Source organism: Scyliorhinus torazame, chromosome 7, assembly GCF_047496885.1.
Source record: "Scyliorhinus torazame isolate Kashiwa2021f chromosome 7, sScyTor2.1, whole genome shotgun sequence".
NCBI lineage: Eukaryota > Metazoa > Chordata > Chondrichthyes > Carcharhiniformes > Scyliorhinidae > Scyliorhinus > Scyliorhinus torazame.
In genome coordinates this window covers 2,080,608-2,102,203 of record NC_092713.1, presented here as the reverse complement: position 1 = coordinate 2,102,203, position 21,596 = coordinate 2,080,608, and the positions used below count along the sequence as shown (strand labels likewise).

Genomic DNA, 21,596 nt, shown 5'->3' with positions numbered 1-21,596 from the left:
CTCGCACCCGCCCAGTATAACCCAGCTCACACCCGCTCAGCTCGCACACGCCCAGTATAACCCAGCTCACACCCGCCCAGCTCGCAACCGCCCAGTATAACCCAGCTCACACCCGCCCAGCTCACACCCGTCCATTATAACCCCAGCTCACACCCGCCCAGCTCGCATCCACCCAGCTCACACCCGCCCAGCTCGCATCCACCCAGCTCGCATCCACCCAGCTCGCACCCGCCCAGCTCACACCCGCTCAGCTCACACCTGCCCAGTATAACCCAGCTCACACCCGCCCAGCTCGCATCCACCCAGCTCACACCCGCGCAGTATAACCCAGCTCACACCCGCCCAGCTCACACCCGCTCAGCTCGCACCCGCCCAGCTCACACCCACCCAGTATAACCCAGCTCACACCCGCCCAGCTCGCATCCACCCAGCTCACACCCGCCCAGTATAACCCAGCTCACACCCGCCCAGTATAACCCAGCTCACACCCGCCCAGCTCGCACACGCCCAGTATAACCCAGCTCACACCCGCCCAGCTCGCACACGCCCAGTATCATCCAGCTCACACCCGCCCAGCTCGCACCCGCCCAGTATAACCCAGCTCACACCCGCTCAGCTCGCACACGCCCAGTAAAATCCAGCTCACACCCGCCCAGCTCGCACCCGCCCAGTATAACCCAGCTCACACCCGCTCAGCTCGCACACGCCCAGTATAACCCAGCTCACACCCGCCCAGCTCGCAACCGCCCAGTATAACCCAGCTCACACCCGCCCAGCTCACACCCGTCCATTATAACCCCAGCTCACACCCGCCCAGTAAAACCCAGCTCGCATCCACCCAGCTCACACACACGCAGTATAACCCAGCTCACACTAGCTCAGCTCACATCCGCCCAGTATAACCCAGCTCACACCCGCCCTGCTCACACCCACGCAGTATAACCCAGCTCACTCCCGCCCAGCTCGCACCCGCCCAGTATAACACAGCTCACACCTGCTCAGCTCGCACCCACAAAGTATAACCCAACTCACACCCGCCGAGCTCGCAACCACCCAGCTCACACCCACGCAGTATAACCCAGCTCACACCCGCCCAGCTCGCATCCACCCATGTCACACCTGCGCAGTATAACCCAGCTCACACTTGCTCAGCTCACACCCGCTCAGTATAACCCAGCTCACACCCGCCCAGCTCGCATCCACCCAGCTCACACCCGCGCAGTATAACCCAGCTCACACCCGCCCAGCTCACACCAGCTCAGCTCGCACCCGCCCAGCTCACACCCACCCAGTATAACCCAGCTCACACCCGCCCAGCTCGCACACGCCCAGTATAACCCAGCTCACACCCGCCCAGCTCGCATCCACCCAGCTCACACCCGCCCAGTATAACCCAGCTCACACCCGCTCAGCTCGCACCCGCCCAGTATAACCCAGCTCACACCCGCCCAGCTCGCACACGCCCAGTATAACCCAGCTCACACCCGCCCAGCTCGCACCCGCCCAGTATAACCCAGCTCACACCCGCTCAGCTCGCACACGCCCAGTATAACCCAGCTCACACCCGCCCAGCTCGCACACGCCCAGTATAACCCAGCTCACACCCGCCCAGCTCGTACCCGCCCAGTATAACCCAGCTCACACCCGCTCAGCTCGCACACGCCCAGTATAATCCAGCTCACACCCGCCCAGCTCGCACCCGCCCAGTATAACCCAGCTCACACCCGCCCAGCTCGCACACGCCCAGTATAAGCCAGCTCACACCCGCCCAGCTCGCAACCGCCCAGTATAACCCAGCTCACACCCGTCCATTATAACCCCAGCTCACACCCGCCCAGTAAAACCCAGCTCGCATCCACTCAGCTCACACCCACGCAGTATAACCCAGCTCACACTAGCTCAGCTCACATCCGCCCAGTATAACCCAGCTCACACCCGCCCTGCTCACACCCACGCAGTATAACCCAGCTCACACCCGCCCAGCTCGCATCCGCCCAGTATAACCCAGCTCACACCTGCTCAGCTCACACCCGCCCAGCTCGCACACGCCCAGTATAACCCAGCTCACACCCGCCCAGCTCGCACCCGCCCAGTATAACCCAGCTCACACCCGCTCAGCTCGCACACGCCCAGTATAATCCAGCTCACACCCGCCCAGCTCGCACCCGCCCAGTATAACCCAGCTCACACCCGCTCAGCTCGCACACGCCCAGTATAACCCAGCTCACACCCGCCCAGCTCGCAACCGCCCAGTATAACCCAGCTCACACCCGCCCAGCTCACACCCGTCCATTATAACCCCAGCTCACACCCGCCCAGTAAAACCCAGCTCGCATCCACCCAGCTCACACACACGCAGTATAACCCAGCTCACACTAGCTCAGCTCACATCCGCCCAGTATAACACAGCTCACACCCGCCCTGCTCACACCCACGCAGTATAACCCAGCTCACTCCCGCCCAGCTCGCACCCGCCCAGTATAACCCAGCTCACACCTGCTCAGCTCGCACCCACAAAGTATAACCCAACTCACACCCGCCGAGCTCGCAACCACCCAGCGCACACCCACGCAGTATAACCCAGCTCACACCCGCCCAGCTCGCATCCACCCAGCTCACACCTGCGCAGTATAACCCAGCTCACACTTGCTCAGCTCACACCCGCTCAGTATAACCCAGCTCACACCCGCCCAGCTCGCATCCACCCAGCTCACACCCGCGCAGTATAACCCAGCTCACACCCGCCCAGCTCACACCCGCTCAGCTCGCACCCACCCAGTATAACCCAGCTCACACCCGCCCAGCTCGCACACGCCCAGTATAACCCAGCTCACACCCGCCCAGCTCGCATCCACCCAGCTCACACCCGCCCAGTATAACCCAGCTCACACCCGCTCAGCTCGCACCCGCCCAGTATAACCCAGCTCACACCCGCCCAGCTCGCACACGCCCTGTATAACCCAGCTCACACCCGCCCAGCTCGCACCCGCCCAGTATAACCCAGCTCATACCCGCTCAGCTCGCACACGCCAAGTATAACCCAGCTCACACCCGCCCAGCTCGCACACGCCCAGTATAACCCAGCTCACACCCGCCCAGCTCGCACCCGCCCAGTATAACCCAGCTCACACCCGCTCAGCTCGCACACGCCCAGTATAATCCAGCTCACACCCGCCCAGCTCGCACCCGCCCAGTATAACCCAGCTCACACCCGCCCAGCTCGCAACCGCCCAGTATAACCCAGCTCACACCCGCCCAGCTCACACCCGTCCATTATAACCCCAGCTCACACCCGCCCAGTAAAACCCAGCTCGCATCCACTCAGCTCACACCCACGCAGTATAACCCAGCTCACACTAGCTCAGCTCACATCCGCCCAGTATAACCCAGCTCACACCCGCCCTGCTCACACCCACGCAGTATAACCCAGCTCACACCCGCCCAGCTCGCATCCGCCCAGTATAACCCAGCTCACACCTGCTCAGCTCACACCCGCCCAGCTCGCACACGCCCAGTATAACCCAGCTCACACCCGCCCAGCTCGCACCCGCCCAGTATAACCCAGCTCACACCCGCTCAGCTCGCACACGCCCAGTATAATCCAGCTCACACCCGCCCAGCTCGCACCCGCCCAGTATAACCCAGCTCACACCCGCTCAGCTCGCACACGCCCAGTATAACCCAGCTCACACCCGCCCAGCTCGCAACCGCCCAGTATAACCCAGCTCACACCCGCCCAGCTCACACCCGTCCATTATAACCCCAGCTCACACCCGCCCAGTAAAACCCAGCTCGCATCCACCCAGCTCACACCCACGCAGTATAACCCAGCTCACACTAGCTCAGCTCACATCCGCCCAGTATAACCCAGCTCACACCCGCCCTGCTCACACCCACGCAGTATAACCCAGCTCACTCCCGCCCAGCTCGCACCCGCCCAGTATAACCCTGCTCACACCTGCTCAGCTCGCACCCACAAAGTATAACCCAACTCACACCCGCCGAGCTCGCAACCACCCAGCTCACACCCACGCAGTATAACCCAGCTCACACCCACCCAGCTCGCATCCACCCAGCTCACACCTGCGCAGTATAACCCAGCTCACACCCGTCCATTATAACCCGAGCTCACACCCGCCCAGCTCGCATCCACCCTGCTCACACCCACGCAGTATAACCCAGCTCACACCCGCCAGCTCGCATCCACCCAGCTCACACCTGCGCAGTATAACCCAGCTCACACCTGCTCAGCTCACACCCGCTCAGTATAACCCAGCTCACACCCGTCCATTATAACCCCAGCTCACACCCGCCCAGTGTAACCCAGCTCACACCCGCCCAGCTCGCATCCGCCCAGTATAACTCCAACTCACACCCGCCCAGTATAACCCAGCTCACACCCGCCCAGCTCACACCCACGCAGTATAACCCAGCTCACACCCGCCCAGCTCGCATCCACCCAGCTCACACCCGCCCAGTATAACCCTGCTCACACCCGCCCAGTGTAACCCAGCTCATACCCGCCCAGCTCGCATCCGCCCAGTATAACTCCAACTCACACCCGCACAGTATAACTCAACTCACACCCGCTCAGCTCACTCCCGCCCAGCTCACACCCACGCAGTATAACCCAGCTCACACCCGCCCAGCTCGCACCCGCCCAGTCTCACCCAGCTCACACCCGCCCAGCTTGCATCCGCAAAGTATAACTCCAACTCACACCCGCTCAGCTCGCACACGCCCAGTATAATCCAGCTCACACCCGCCCAGCTCGCACCCGCCCAGTATAACCCAGCTCACACCCGCCCAGCTCGCACACGCCCAGTATAAGCCAGCTCACACCCGCCCAGCTCGCAACCGCCCAGTATAACCCAGCTCACACCCGTCCATTATAACCCCAGCTCACACCCGCCCAGTAAAACCCAGCTCGCATCCACTCAGCTCACACCCACGCAGTATAACCCAGCTCACACTAGCTCAGCTCACATCCGCCCAGTATAACCCAGCTCACACCCGCCCTGCTCACACCCACGCAGTATAACCCAGCTCACACCCGCCCAGCTCGCATCCGCCCAGTATAACCCAGCTCACACCTGCTCAGCTCACACCCGCCCAGCTCGCACACGCCCAGTATAACCCAACTCACACCCGCCCAGCTCGCACCCGCCCAGTATAACCCAGCTCACACCCGCTCAGCTCGCACACGCCCAGTATAATCCAGCTCACACCCGCCCAGCTCGCACCCGCCCAGTATAACCCAGCTCACACCCGCTCAGCTCGCACACGCCCAGTATAACCCAGCTCACACCCGCCCAGCTCGCAACCGCCCAGTATAACCCAGCTCACACCCGCCCAGCTCACACCCGTCCATTATAACCCCAGCTCACACCCGCCCAGTAAAACCCAGCTCGCATCCACCCAGCTCACACACACGCAGTATAACCCAGCTCACACTAGCTCAGCTCACATCCGCCCAGTATAACACAGCTCACACCCGCCCTGCTCACACCCACGCAGTATAACCCAGCTCACTCCCGCCCAGCTCGCACCCGCCCAGTATAACCCAGCTCACACCTGCTCAGCTCGCACCCACAAAGTATAACCCAACTCACACCCGCCGAGCTCGCAACCACCCAGCGCACACCCACGCAGTATAACCCAGCTCACACCCGCCCAGCTCGCATCCACCCAGCTCACACCTGCGCAGTATAACCCAGCTCACACTTGCTCAGCTCACACCCGCTCAGTATAACCCAGCTCACACCCGCCCAGCTCGCATCCACCCAGCTCACACCCGCGCAGTATAACCCAGCTCACACCCGCCCAGCTCACACCCGCTCAGCTCGCACCCACCCAGTATAACCCAGCTCACACCCGCCCAGCTCGCACACGCCCAGTATAACCCAGCTCACACCCGCCCAGCTCGCATCCACCCAGCTCACACCCGCCCAGTATAACCCAGCTCACACCCGCTCAGCTCGCACCCGCCCAGTATAACCCAGCTCACACCCGCCCAGCTCGCACACGCCCAGTATAACCCAGCTCACACCCGCCCAGCTCGCACCCGCCCAGTATAACCCAGCTCATACCCGCTCAGCTCGCACACGCCAAGTATAACCCAGCTCACACCCGCCCAGCTCGCACACGCCCAGTATAACCCAGCTCACACCCGCCCAGCTCGCACCCGCCCAGTATAACCCAGCTCACACCCGCTCAGCTCGCACACGCCCAGTATAATCCAGCTCACACCCGCCCAGCTCGCACCCGCCCAGTATAACCCAGCTCACACCCGCCCAGCTCGCAACCGCCCAGTATAACCCAGCTCACACCCGCCCAGCTCACACCCGTCCATTATAACCCCAGCTCACACCCGCCCAGTAAAACCCAGCTCGCATCCACTCAGCTCACACCCACGCAGTATAACCCAGCTCACACTAGCTCAGCTCACATCCGCCCAGTATAACCCAGCTCACACCCGCCCTGCTCACACCCACGCAGTATAACCCAGCTCACACCCGCCCAGCTCGCATCCGCCCAGTATAACCCAGCTCACACCTGCTCAGCTCACACCCGCCCAGCTCGCACACGCCCAGTATAACCCAGCTCACACCCGCCCAGCTCGCACCCGCCCAGTATAACCCAGCTCACACCCGCTCAGCTCGCACACGCCCAGTATAATCCAGCTCACACCCGCCCAGCTCGCACCCGCCCAGTATAACCCAGCTCACACCCGCTCAGCTCGCACACGCCCAGTATAACCCAGCTCACACCCGCCCAGCTCGCAACCGCCCAGTATAACCCAGCTCACACCCGCCCAGCTCACACCCGTCCATTATAACCCCAGCTCACACCCGCCCAGCTCGCATCCACCCAGCTCACACCCGCCCAGCTCGCATCCACCCAGCTCGCATCCACCCAGCTCGCACCCGCCCAGCTCACACCCGCTCAGCTCACACCTGCCCAGTATAACCCAGCTCACACCCGCCCAGCTCGCATCCACCCAGCTCACACCCGCGCAGTATAACCCAGCTCACACCCGCCCAGCTCACACCCGCTCAGCTCGCACCCGCCCAGCTCACACCCACCCAGTATAACCCAGCTCACACCCGCCCAGCTCGCATCCACCCAGCTCACACCCGCCCAGTATAACCCAGCTCACACCCGCCCAGTATAACCCAGCTCACACCCGCCCAGCTCGCACACGCCCAGTATAACCCAGCTCACACCCGCCCAGCTCGCACACGCCCAGTATCATCCAGCTCACACCCGCCCAGCTCGCACCCGCCCAGTATAACCCAGCTCACACCCGCTCAGCTCGCACACGCCCAGTAAAATCCAGCTCACACCCGCCCAGCTCGCACCCGCCCAGTATAACCCAGCTCACACCCGCTCAGCTCGCACACGCCCAGTATAACCCAGCTCACACCCGCCCAGCTCGCAACCGCCCAGTATAACCCAGCTCACACCCGCCCAGCTCACACCCGTCCATTATAACCCCAGCTCACACCCGCCCAGTAAAACCCAGCTCGCATCCACCCAGCTCACACACACGCAGTATAACCCAGCTCACACTAGCTCAGCTCACATCCGCCCAGTATAACCCAGCTCACACCCGCCCTGCTCACACCCACGCAGTATAACCCAGCTCACTCCCGCCCAGCTCGCACCCGCCCAGTATAACACAGCTCACACCTGCTCAGCTCGCACCCACAAAGTATAACCCAACTCACACCCGCCGAGCTCGCAACCACCCAGCTCACACCCACGCAGTATAACCCAGCTCACACCCGCCCAGCTCGCATCCACCCAGCTCACACCTGCGCAGTATAACCCAGCTCACACTTGCTCAGCTCACACCCGCTCAGTATAACCCAGCTCACACCCGCCCAGCTCGCATCCACCCAGCTCACACCCGCGCAGTATAACCCAGCTCACACCCGCCCAGCTCACACCAGCTCAGCTCGCACCCGCCCAGCTCACACCCACCCAGTATAACCCAGCTCACACCCGCCCAGCTCGCACACGCCCAGTATAACCCAGCTCACACCCGCCCAGCTCGCATCCACCCAGCTCACACCCGCCCAGTATAACCCAGCTCACACCCGCTCAGCTCGCACCCGCCCAGTATAACCCAGCTCACACCCGCCCAGCTCGCACACGCCCAGTATAACCCAGCTCACACCCGCCCAGCTCGCACCCGCCCAGTATAACCCAGCTCACACCCGCTCAGCTCGCACACGCCCAGTATAACCCAGCTCACACCCGCCCAGCTCGCACACGCCCAGTATAACCCAGCTCACACCCGCCCAGCTCGTACCCGCCCAGTATAACCCAGCTCACACCCGCTCAGCTCGCACACGCCCAGTATAATCCAGCTCACACCCGCCCAGCTCGCACCCGCCCAGTATAACCCAGCTCACACCCGCCCAGCTCGCACACGCCCAGTATAAGCCAGCTCACACCCGCCCAGCTCGCAACCGCCCAGTATAACCCAGCTCACACCCGTCCATTATAACCCCAGCTCACACCCGCCCAGTAAAACCCAGCTCGCATCCACTCAGCTCACACCCACGCAGTATAACCCAGCTCACACTAGCTCAGCTCACATCCGCCCAGTATAACCCAGCTCACACCCGCCCTGCTCACACCCACGCAGTATAACCCAGCTCACACCCGCCCAGCTCGCATCCGCCCAGTATAACCCAGCTCACACCTGCTCAGCTCACACCCGCCCAGCTCGCACACGCCCAGTATAACCCAGCTCACACCCGCCCATCTCGCACCCGCCCAGTATAACCCAGCTCACACCCGCTCAGCTCGCACACGCCCAGTATAATCCAGCTCACACCCGCCCAGCTCGCACCCGCCCAGTATAACCCAGCTCACACCCGCTCAGCTCGCACACGCCCAGTATAACCCAGCTCACACCCGCCCAGCTCGCAACCGCCCAGTATAACCCAGCTCACACCCGCCCAGCTCACACCCGTCCATTATAACCCCAGCTCACACCCGCCCAGTAAAACCCAGCTCGCATCCACCCAGCTCACACACACGCAGTATAACCCAGCTCACACTAGCTCAGCTCACATCCGCCCAGTATAACACAGCTCACACCCGCCCTGCTCACACCCACGCAGTATAACCCAGCTCACTCCCGCCCAGCTCGCACCCGCCCAGTATAACCCAGCTCACACCTGCTCAGCTCGCACCCACAAAGTATAACCCAACTCACACCCGCCGAGCTCGCAACCACCCAGCGCACACCCACGCAGTATAACCCAGCTCACACCCGCCCAGCTCGCATCCACCCAGCTCACACCTGCGCAGTATAACCCAGCTCACACTTGCTCAGCTCACACCCGCTCAGTATAACCCAGCTCACACCCGCCCAGCTCGCATCCACCCAGCTCACACCCGCGCAGTATAACCCAGCTCACACCCGCCCAGCTCACACCCGCTCAGCTCGCACCCACCCAGTATAACCCAGCTCACACCCGCCCAGCTCGCACACGCCCAGTATAACCCAGCTCACACCCGCCCAGCTCGCATCCACCCAGCTCACACCCGCCCAGTATAACCCAGCTCACACCCGCTCAGCTCGCACCCGCCCAGTATAACCCAGCTCACACCCGCCCAGCTCGCACACGCCCAGTATAACCCAGCTCACACCCGCCCAGCTCGCACCCGCCCAGTATAACCCAGCTCATACCCGCTCAGCTCGCACACGCCAAGTATAACCCAGCTCACACCCGCCCAGCTCGCACACGCCCAGTATAACCCAGCTCACACCCACCCAGCTCGCACCCGCCCAGTATAACCCAGCTCACACCCGCTCAGCTCGCACACGCCCAGTATAATCCAGCTCACACCCGCCCAGCTCGCACCCGCCCAGTATAACCCAGCTCACACCCGCCCAGCTCGCAACCGCCCAGTATAACCCAGCTCACACCCGCCCAGCTCACACCCGTCCATTATAACCCCAGCTCACACCCGCCCAGTAAAACCCAGCTCGCATCCACTCAGCTCACACCCACGCAGTATAACCCAGCTCACACTAGCTCAGCTCACATCCGCCCAGTATAACCCAGCTCACACCCGCCCTGCTCACACCCACGCAGTATAACCCAGCTCACACCCGCCCAGCTCGCATCCGCCCAGTATAACCCAGCTCACACCTGCTCAGCTCACACCCGCCCAGCTCGTACACGCCCAGTATAACCCAGCTCACACCCGCCCAGCTCGCACCCGCCCAGTATAACCCAGCTCACACCCGCTCAGCTCGCACACGCCCAGTATAATCCAGCTCACACCCGCCCAGCTCGCACCCGCCCAGTATAACCCAGCTCACACCCGCTCAGCTCGCACACGCCCAGTATAACCCAGCTCACACCCGCCCAGCTCGCAACCGCCCAGTATAACCCAGCTCACACCCGCCCAGCTCACACCCGTCCATTATAACCCCAGCTCACACCCGCCCAGTAAAACCCAGCTCGCATCCACCCAGCTCACACCCACGCAGTATAACCCAGCTCACACTAGCTCAGCTCACATCCGCCCAGTATAACCCAGCTCACACCCGCCCTGCTCACACCCACGCAGTATAACCCAGCTCACTCCCGCCCAGCTCGCACCCGCCCAGTATAACCCTGCTCACACCTGCTCAGCTCGCACCCACAAAGTATAACCCAACTCACACCCGCCGAGCTCGCAACCACCCAGCTCACACCCACGCAGTATAACCCAGCTCACACCCACCCAGCTCGCATCCACCCAGCTCACACCTGCGCAGTATAACCCAGCTCACACCCGTCCATTATAACCCGAGCTCACACCCGCCCAGCTCGCATCCACCCTGCTCACACCCACGCAGTATAACCCAGCTCACACCCGCCAGCTCGCATCCACCCAGCTCACACCTGCGCAGTATAACCCAGCTCACACCTGCTCAGCTCACACCCGCTCAGTATAACCCAGCTCACACCCGTCCATTATAACCCCAGCTCACACCCGCCCAGTGTAACCCAGCTCACACCCGCCCAGCTCGCATCCGCCCAGTATAACTCCAACTCACACCCGCCCAGTATAACCCAGCTCACACCCGCCCAGCTCACACCCACGCAGTATAACCCAGCTCACACCCGCCCAGCTCGCATCCACCCAGCTCACACCCGCCCAGTATAACCCTGCTCACACCCGCCCAGTGTAACCCAGCTCATACCCGCCCAGCTCGCATCCGCCCAGTATAACTCCAACTCACACCCGCACAGTATAACTCAACTCACACCCGCTCAGCTCACTCCCGCCCAGCTCACACCCACGCAGTATAACCCAGCTCACACCCGCCCAGCTCGCACCCGCCCAGTCTCACCCAGCTCACACCCGCCCAGCTTGCATCCGCAAAGTATAACTCCAACTCACACCCGCCCAGTATAACCCAGCTCACACCCGCCCAGCTCACACCCACACAGTATAACCCAGCTCACACCCGCCCAGCTCGCATCCACCCAGTATAACCCAGCTCACACCCGCCCAGCTCGCATCCACCCAGCTCACACCCGCCCAGTATAACCCAGCTCACACCCGCTCAGCTCACACCCGCCCAGTATAACCCAGCTCACACCCGCCCTGCTCGCGCCCACCCAGCTCACACCCGCGCAGTATAACCCAGCTCACACCCGCCCAGCTCACACACACGCAGTATAACCCAGCTCACACCCGCCCAGCTCGCGTCCACCCAACTCACACCCGCCCAGTATAACCCAGCTCACACCCGCCCAGCTCGCATCCGCCCAGTATAACCCAGCTCACACCTGCTCAACTCGCACCCACCAGGTATAACCCCAGTTCACACCTGTCCACTACATGCCAGCTCACACCCGCTCAATATAACCCTGCTCACACCCGTCCATTATAACCCGAGCTCACACCCGCCCAGCTCGCATCCACCCAGCTCACACCCACGCAGTATAACCCAGCTCACACCCACCCAGCTCGCATCCACCCAGCTCACACCTGCGCAGTATAACCCAGCTCACACCTGCTCAGCTCACACCCGCCCAGTACAACCCAGCTCACACCCACCAAGTATAACCCCAGTTCACACCTGTCCACTACAAGCCAGCTCACACCCGCTCAGTATAACACAGCTCACACCCGTCCAATATAACCCCAGCTCACACCCGCCCAGTATAACCCAGCTCACAACCGCTCAGCTCACACCCGCCCAGTGTAACCCAGCTCACACCCGCTCAGCTCGCATCCGCCCAGCTCTCACCCGCCCAGTACAACCCAGCTCACACCCACCAAGTATAACCCCAGTTCACACATGCCCACTACAAGCCACCTCACACCCGCTCAATATAACCCAGCTCACACCAGTCCATTATAACCCGAGCTCACACCCACCGAGTATAACCCAGCTCACACCTGTCCATTATAACACCTGCTCAATATAACCCAGCTCACACCCGTCCATTATAACCCAGCTCACACCCGCTCAGTATAACCCATCTCACACCCGCCCAGCTCACACACGCCCAGTATAACCCAGCTCACACACGCCCAGCTCACACACGCCCAGTATAACCCAGCTCACACCCGCCCAATATAACCCCAGCTCACACCTGCCCAGCGCACACCCGCCCAGCTTACACCGGCCCAGTATAACACAGCTCACACCTGCCCAGTATAAATCGAGCTCACACCCGCCCAGCTCACACCCGCCCACCATCACCCCAGTTCACACCTGCCCAGTATAACCCAGCTCACTCCTGCCCAGTATAAATCCAGCTCACACCTGTCCAGCTCACACTCGCACAGCCCAGTAGAACCCTGTTCACACCCGCCCAGCTCACATCGGCCCAGTATAACCCAGCTCACACCTGCCTAGTAGAACCCTGTTCACACCCGCCCAGCTCACACTGGCCCAGTATAACCCAGCTCACACCAGGTCAACTCACACCCGACCAGCTCACATCCGCCCAGTATAACCCCAGTTCACACCCGCCCAGTGTAACCCAGCTAACAGCCACCCAGTATAGAACATAGAACATTACTGCGCAGTACAGGCCCTTCGGCCCTCGATGTTGCGCCGACCTGTGAAACCACTCTAAAGCCCATCTACACTATTCCCTTATCGCCCATATGTCTATCCAATGACCATTTGAATGTCCTTAGTGTTGGCGAGTCCACTACTGTTGCAGGCAGGGCATTCCACACCCTTACTACTCTCTGAGTAAAGAACCTACCTCTTTCCAATGCTTCCACATCCTTCCTATAATGCGGCGACCAGAATTGCACGCAATACTCCAAATGTGGCCGCACCAGAGTTTTGTACAGCTGCAACATGACCTCATGGCTCCGAAACCCAATCCCTCTACCAATAAAAGCTAACACACCGTACGCCTTCTTAACAACCCTCTCAACCTGGGTGGCAACTTTCAGGGATCTATGTACATGGACACCGAGATCTCTCTGCTCATCCACACTGCCAAGAATCTTACCATTAGCCCAGTACTCTGTCTTCCTGTTATTCCTTCCAAAATGAATCACCTCACACTTTTCTGCATTAAACTCCATTTGCCACCTCTCAGCCCAGCGCTGCAGCTTATCTATGTCCCTCTGTAACTTGTAACATCCTTCCGCACTGTCCACAACTCCACCGACTTTAGTGTCATCTACAAATTTACTCACCCATCCTTCTATGCCCTCCTCCAGGTCATTTATAAAAATGACAAACAGCAGTGGCCCCAAAACAGATCCTTGTGGTGCACCACTAGTAACTGGACTCCAGTCTGAACATTTCCCATCAACCCCCACCCTTTGTCTTCTTCCAGCCAGCCAATTTCTGATCCAAACTGCTAAATCACCCTGAATCCCATGCCTCCGTATTTTCTGCAGTAGCCTACCATGGTGAACCTTATCAAACGCTTTACTGAAATCCATATACACCACATCAACTGCTTTACCCTCATCCACCTGTTTGGTCACCTTCTCAAAGAACTAAAGTATAACCCAGCTCACACACACCCACTACAACCCAGCTCTCACCCACCCTGTATAACCCAACTCACACCCATCCAGTTCACACCCGCCCAGCTCACACCTGTCCAGTATAACCCAGCTCACATCCACCCAGTCCAACCCAGCTCACACCCGCCCAGTCCAACCCAGCTCACACCCGTCCAGTATAACCTAGCTCACACCCGCCTTGTATCATCCAGCTCACACCACCGGTATAAATCCAGGTTAGAAACAGCCAATATAAACTCTCCTGCAGCCAGCAGTATATCTCCAGGATTGATGATATCTCCTCCTGTGATCTGTTGTATATCTGCGACTATGATGTTTTTGCACAGTGTTTTTGCACTGAGTGCTGAATTTGGTGCTTTTTGAGTGCGATAGTGAGAGTTTGGTGACCGAGGGAGTATAAGGCTTCATTTTTATCTAAAGTTTAGTCTTTCTTTTATTTAGTTAATTAACTTAAAAGTTGCTGTTTGGTTTAGAAGAAGGTGAATTTTCAATCAGCTTTAAACCGGCTTCTACTTCTCGGCACTTGCAGCTGGAGCTTGTTAATTAGTTAATTGGATTAGGCCAGTTTTCAGAGGCTAGATTCACAGTATAAAAGTGATCCCCTACAGTGCAGACTTTGTTTGCACTGAGTGCTGAATTTGGTGCTTTTTGAGTGCGATAGTGAGAGTTTGGTGACCGAGGGAGTTAGGTGAGGAGGGAGTAAGGTGCTCCTTTCATTTTGTTTCCGACATTTCCGCAAAGAGTGCGAAGAGAGCCAGGAGTTTACAGGAAGTGTAGCTGACTGGGAGCAGAGTCGGAGGGCGGAGATCTAGTTAGTCCACACAGCAGCTATATTCTGTAAGGTAAGAGGGGATGGAGGCTAGGCCAGTTACATGCTCCTCCTGTAGGATGTGGGTGGTGAGGGATACCACCGGTGTCCCCACTGACTATACCTGCGGGAAGTGCACCCAACTTCAGCTCCTCAAAGACCGTGTTAGGGAACTGGAGCTGAAGCTGGATGAACTTCGGATCATCCGGGAGGCAGAGGGGGTGATTGAGAAGAGTTACAGGGAGGTAACCACACCCAAGGTACTGGACAAGAATAGCTGGGTTACAGTCAGGGGGAAAAAAACAAACAGGCAGACAGTGCAGGGATCCCTCGTGGCCGTTCCCCTTCAAAACAAGTATACCGTTTTGGATGCTGTTGGGGGGGATGACCTACCGGGGGAAGGCCCTAGCGGTCAGGTCTCTGGCACGGAGTCTGGCTCTGGGGCTCAGAAGGGAAGGGGGGAGAATAGAAAAGCAATAGTTGTAGGAGATTCAATGGTTAGGGGAATAGATAGGAGATTCTGTGGTCGCGAGCGAGACTCCCGGAAGGTATGTTGCCTCCCGGGTGCCAGGGCCAGGGATGTCTCGGATCGTGTCTTCAGGATCCTTAAGGGGGAGGGGGAGCAGCCAGAAGTCGTGGTGCACATTGGTACCAACGACATAGGTAGGAAAAGTGGTGTGGAGGTAATAAACAAGTTTAGGGAGTTAGGCTGGAAGTTGAAAGCCAGGACAGACAGAGTTGTCATCTCTGGTTTGTTGCCGGTGCCACGTGATAGCGAGGCTAGGAATAGGGAGAGAGTGCAGTTGAACACGTGGCTGCAGGAATGGTGTACGAGGGAGGGCTTCAGGTATTTGGATAATTGGAGCGCATTCTGGGGAAGGTGGGACCTGTACAAGCAGGACGGGTTGCATCTGAACCAGAGGGGCACCAATATCCTGGGAGGGAGGTTTGCTAGTACTCTTCGGGAGGGTTTAAACTAATTTGGCAGGGGAATGGGAACCGGATTTGTAGTCCAGCAACTAAGGTAGCCGATATTCAGGACGCCAAAGCGTGTAATGAGGCAGTGGGGAAGGGAACACTGACAAAGGAGAGTATTTGCAGGCACGGAGATGGGTTGAAGTGTGTATACTTCAACGCAAGAAGCATCAGGAATAAGGTGGGTGAACTTAAGGCATGGATCGGTACTTGGGACTACGATGTGGTGGCCATCACGGAAACTTGGATAGAAGAGGGGCAGAAATGGTTGTTGGAGGTCCCTGGTTACAGATGTTTCAATAAGATTAGGGAGGGTGGTAAAAGAGGTGGGGGGGTGGCATTATTAATTAGAGATAGTATAACAGCTGCAGAAAGGAAGTTCGAGGAGTATCACCCTATTGTTTCATAGAATGTTTCATAGAATTTACGATGCAGAAGGAGGCCATTCGGCCCATCGAGTCTGCACCGGCTCTTGGAAAGAGCACCCTACCCAAGGCCAACACCTCCACCCCATCCCCACAACCCAGTAACCCCACCCAACACTAAGGGCAATTTTGGATACTAAGGGCAATTTATCATGGCCAATCCACCTAACCTGCATATCTTTGGACTGTGGGAGGAAACCGGAGCACCCGGAGGAAACCCACGCACACACGGGGAGGATGTGCAGACTCCGCACAGACAGTGACCCAAGCCGGAATCGAACCTGGGACCCTGGAGCTGTGAAGCAATTGTGCTATCCACAATGCTACCGTGCTGCTATTGAGGTAGTATGGGTTGAAGTCAGAAATAGGAAAGGCGCAGTCACCTTGTTAGGAGTTTTCTATAGGCCCCCCAATAGTAGCAGAGATGTGGAGGAACAGATTGGGAAACAGATTTTGGAAAGGTGCAGAAGTCACAGGGTAGTAGTCATGGGTGACTTTAACTTCCCAAATATTGAGTGGAAACTCTTTAGATCAAATAGTTTGGATGGGGTGGTGTTTGTGCAGTGTGTCCAGGAAGCTTTTCTAACACAGTATGTAGATTGTCCGACCAGAGGAGGGGCAATATTGGATTTAGTACTTGGTAATGAACCAGGGCAAGTGATAGATTTGTTAGTGGGGGAGCATTTTGGAGATAGTGACCACAATTCTGTGACTTTCACTTTAGTAATGGAGAGGGATAGGTACGTGCAACAGGGCAAGGTTTACAATTGGGGGAAGGGTAAATACGATGTTGTCAGACAAGAATTGAAGTGCATAAGTTGGGAACATAGGCTGGCAGGGAAGGACACAAGTGAAATGTGGAACTTGTTCAAGGAACAGGTGCTACGTGTCCTTGATATGTATGTCCCTGTCAGGCAGGGAAGAGATGGTCGAGTGAGGGAACCATGGTTGACAAGAGAGGTTGACTGTCTTGTTAAGAGGAAAAAGGTGACTTATGTAAGGCTGAGGAAACAAGGTTCAGACAGGGCATTGGAGGGATACAAGATAGCCAGGAGGGAACTGAAGAAAGGGATTAGGAGAGCTAAGAGAGGGCATGAACAATCTTTGGCGGGTAGGATCAAGGAAAACCCCAAGGCCTTTTACACATAAGTGAGAAATATGAGAATGACTAGAGCGAGGGTAGGTCCAATCAAGGACAGTAGCGGGAGATTGTGTATTGAGTCTGAAGAGATAGGAGAGGTCTTGAATGAGTACTTTTCTTCTGTATTTACAAATGAGAGGGGCGATATTGTTGGAGAGGACAGTGTGAAACAGATTGGTAAGCTCGAGGAAATACTTGTTAGGAAGGAAGATGTGTTGGGCATTTTGAAAAACTTGAGGATAGACAAGTCCCCCGGGCCTGACGGGATATATCCAAGGATTCTATGGGAAGCAAGAGATGAAATTGCAGAGCCGTTGGCAATTATCTTTTCATCCTCACTGTCAACAGGGGTGGTACCAGGGGATTGGAGAGTGGCGAATGTCGTGCCCCTGTTCAAAAAAGGAACTAGGGATAACCCTGGGAATTACAGGCCAGTTAGTCTTACTTCGGTGGTAGGCAAAGTAATGGAAAGGGTACTGAAGGATAGGATTTCTGAGCATCTGGAAAGACACTGCTTGATTAGGGATAGTCAGCACGGATTTGTGAGGGGTAGGTCTTGCCTAACAAATCTTATTGAATTCTTTGAGGAGGTGACCAAGCATGTGGATGAAGGTAAAGCAGTGGATGTAGTGTACATGGATTTTAGTAAGGCATTTGATAAAGTTCCCCATGGTAGGCTTATGCAGAAAGTAAGGAGGCATGGGATAGTGGGAAATTTGGCCAGTTGGATAACAAACTGGCTAACCGATAGAAGTCAGAGAGTGGTGGTGGATGGCAAATATTCAGCCTGGATCCCAGTTACCAGTGGCGTACCGCAGGGATCAGTTCTGGGTCCTCTGCTGTTTGTGATTTTCATTAATGACTTGGATGAGGGAGTTGAAGGGTGGGTCAGTAAATTTGCAGACGATACAAAGATTGGTGGAGTTGTGGATAGTAAGGAGGGCTGTTGTCGGCTGCAAAGAGACATAGATAGGATGCAGAGCTGGGCTGAGAAGTGGCAGATGGAGTTTAACCCTGAAAAGTGTGAGGTTGTCCATTTTGGAAGGACAAATATGAATGCGGAATACAGGGTTAACGGTAGAGTTCTTGGCAATGTGGAGGAGCAGAGAGATCTTGGGGTCTATGTTCATACATCTTTGAAAGTTGCCACTCAAGTGGATAGAGCTGTGAAGAAGGCCTATGGTGTGCTCGCGTTCATTAACAGAGGGATTGAATTTAAGAGCCGTGAGGTGATGATGCAGCTGTACAAAACTTTGGTAAAGCCACATTTGGAGTACTGTGTACAGTTCTGGTCGCCTCATTTTAGGAAGGATGTGGAAGCTCTGGAAAAGGTGCAAAGAAGATTTACCAGGATGTTGCCTGGAATGGAGAGTAGGTCTTACGAGGAAAGGTTGAGGGTGCTAGGCCTTTTCTCATTAGAGCGGAGAAGGATGAGGGGCGACTTGATAGAGGTTTATAAGATGATCAGGGGAATAGATAGAGTAGACAGTCAGAGACTTTTTCCCCGGGTGGAACACACCATTACAAGGGGACATAAATTTAAGGTGAAAGGTGGAAGATATAGGAGGGATATCAGAGGTAGGTTCTTTACCCAGAGAGTAGTGGGGGCATGGAATGCACTGCCTGTGGAAGTAGTTGAGTCGGAAACATTAGGGACCTTCAAGCAGCTATTGGATAGGTACATGGATTACGGTAAAATGATATAGTGTAGATTTATTTGTTCCCAAGGGCAGCACGGTAGCATTGTGCATAGCACAATTGCTTCACAGCTCCATGGTCCCAGGTTCGATTCCGGATTGGGTCATTGTCTGTGCGGAGTCTGCACGTCCTCCCCGTGTCTGCGTGGCTTTCCTCCGGGTGCTCCGGTTTCCTCCCACAGTCCAAAGATGTGCGGGTTAGGTGAATTGGCCAATGATAAATTGCCCTTAATGTCCAAATTGCCCTTGGTGTTGGGTGGAGGTGTTGAGTTTGAGTAGGGTGCTCTTTCCAAGAGCCGGTGCAGACTCAAAGGGCCGAATGGCCTCCTTCTGCACTGTAAATTCAATGATAATCTATGATTAATCTAGGACAAAGGTTCGGCACAACATCGTGGGCCGAAGGGCCTGTTCTGTGTTCTATGTTCTATGTTCTATGTTCTATGTTCTATGTTCTATGTTCTATGTTCTATGTTCTATGTATGAACTGGACTTTAATTATTTCTGTGACTTGTTGAAAAATTCCAGTCAAAGTTTAAAACCTGTTTGAAGTGAGCACTGACCTGTGATTGGTCTAATTTGATGGAGATAATAAAGTGGGTTTTTTTGTCCAATTTTAGGGATCGTCTGGATTGAAAGGAGGTGAAGGTCCCATTGGTCCCACGGGTCCTGTTGTGAGTATCTCTGTTGTCTCCCATTCGGATTGATTTGGGAGGATGGGCAGAAAGTGGGAGGGAATGGATTTAATTTGCTCTGTTTGCTGAGTGACCAGATGAGGAAATGTGAGGCTCTACGCTCCATACGCTGCAGCAGACTTTAATATTTAATTGGAATTGATAGCGTCTGCTCAGTCAGCCGTTAGCCCGAGGAACTAATAATTCAGGAAGAGACTGAGCAGGACATTAATCACCTCCAAAAGCACCACCAACTGTTCCTACTTGTGAGAAAACATCTCCGGAGCTGGGTGTCGCTCAGCAACAGCTCCTCGCCGGAATCACCTCCGGAGGAGCTGCTGGGAATTCTCCCTGCCCTGCGGAACCAGACGGTCACTTCAGAGGCTAAATACACACAAAGGATGAGAGTGTGGCCTCACGGCAGACAAATCCGAACTGCACAAACCCAACTGTGTCATCGTCACATTTACTCACACCAGCATTTCATTGAAATATTTATCAAACAGACCTGGTATCCCTCTCGATTACTAGTCCAGTAATATAGGCCGGGATTCTCAGAGCCAGCGACGGGTCGCGGACCGGCGGGGGCATGGGATATTCCCGCCACGCCGAGCCGGGCCATGACCGGAGAATTGGCGCCAATCGCACCTTCGCTGGCGACGGGCCGAACGCCCGCTGGGTATCGGCGGCTGGTTCCAACCTGGTACCACCTGACGGGAGCTCGGACCCGCGGCTGCTCTGGATGTCCTGGTGGGGAACAGGGGGACCTGACTCCGGGGGGGGCCCTCTCCCTCCACAGGGTCTAGGAACACGATCGGGGGCTTCCGATCGGCGGGGGGCCGCGATTTGGAGGGGCCTACCTCCTTTAGCGCGGGCCCGCTGTTAGGTCCCCAACATGTTGCTCCACGCCGTCACGGAGATGAAGCCACGTGCATGCACCGCCCCGCACCAGGCGTGCAGGACCGCCTTTCTGCGCCGGGACAGCTATGCTAGCCTCCTACTAAAACGGCGAATTACTGGGCCAGCACGTCCGTTGACGCTGGTTTACAACACTCCGGAGTTTACACCGGCGCTAATACTTGGCCGGGATTTCGGAGAACCCCTACCATAAGGTCCACACTATTGTCTAACCTGCATTACTAATCCAGTAATATAACCTCTACACTCCTGTATCACCCTGGATTACTAATCCAGTAATATAACCTCAACACTCCTGTATCACCCTGGATTACTAATCCAGTAATATAACCTCAACACTCCTGTATCTCCCTGGATTACTAATCCAGTAATATAACCTCTACACTCCTGTATCACCCTGGATTACTAATCCAGGAATATTACTTTTTCTCTCCTGTATCACCCTGGATTACTAATCCAGTAATATAACCTCCACACTCCTGTATCCCTTGGATTACGAATCCAGTAATATAACCTCTACACTCCTATCTCTCCCTGGATTACTAATCCAGTAATATAACCTCTACACTCCTGTATCACCCTGGATTACTAATCCAGTAATATAACCTCTACACTCCTGTCTCTCCCTGGATTACTAATCCAGTAATATAACCTCTACACTCCTGTATCACCCTGGATTACTAATCCAGTAATATAACCTCCACACTCCTGTATCCCTTGGATTACGAATCCAGTAATGTAACCTCTACACTCCTGTCTCTCCCTGGATTACTAATCCAGTAATATAACCTCTACACTCCTGTATCTCCCTGGATTACTAATCCAGTAATATAACCTCTACACTCCATTGTCACCCTGGATTACTAATCCAGTAATATAACCTCTACACTCCGGTATCACCCTGGATTACTAATCCAGTAATATAACCTC

At 56.6% G+C, this 21,596-nt stretch overlaps 1 protein-coding gene across 1 annotated transcript in view; it reads left to right on the top strand.

The window, feature by feature from the left end:
• col11a1a (collagen, type XI, alpha 1a) overlaps positions 1-21,596 on the top strand; it is a 1,142,395-nt gene that overhangs the window by 816,660 nt on the left and 304,139 nt on the right. The window contains 1 exon segment of the mRNA XM_072510277.1: positions 19,695-19,748. Within this exon segment, the coding sequence (XP_072366378.1) occupies positions 19,695-19,748 (54 nt within the window).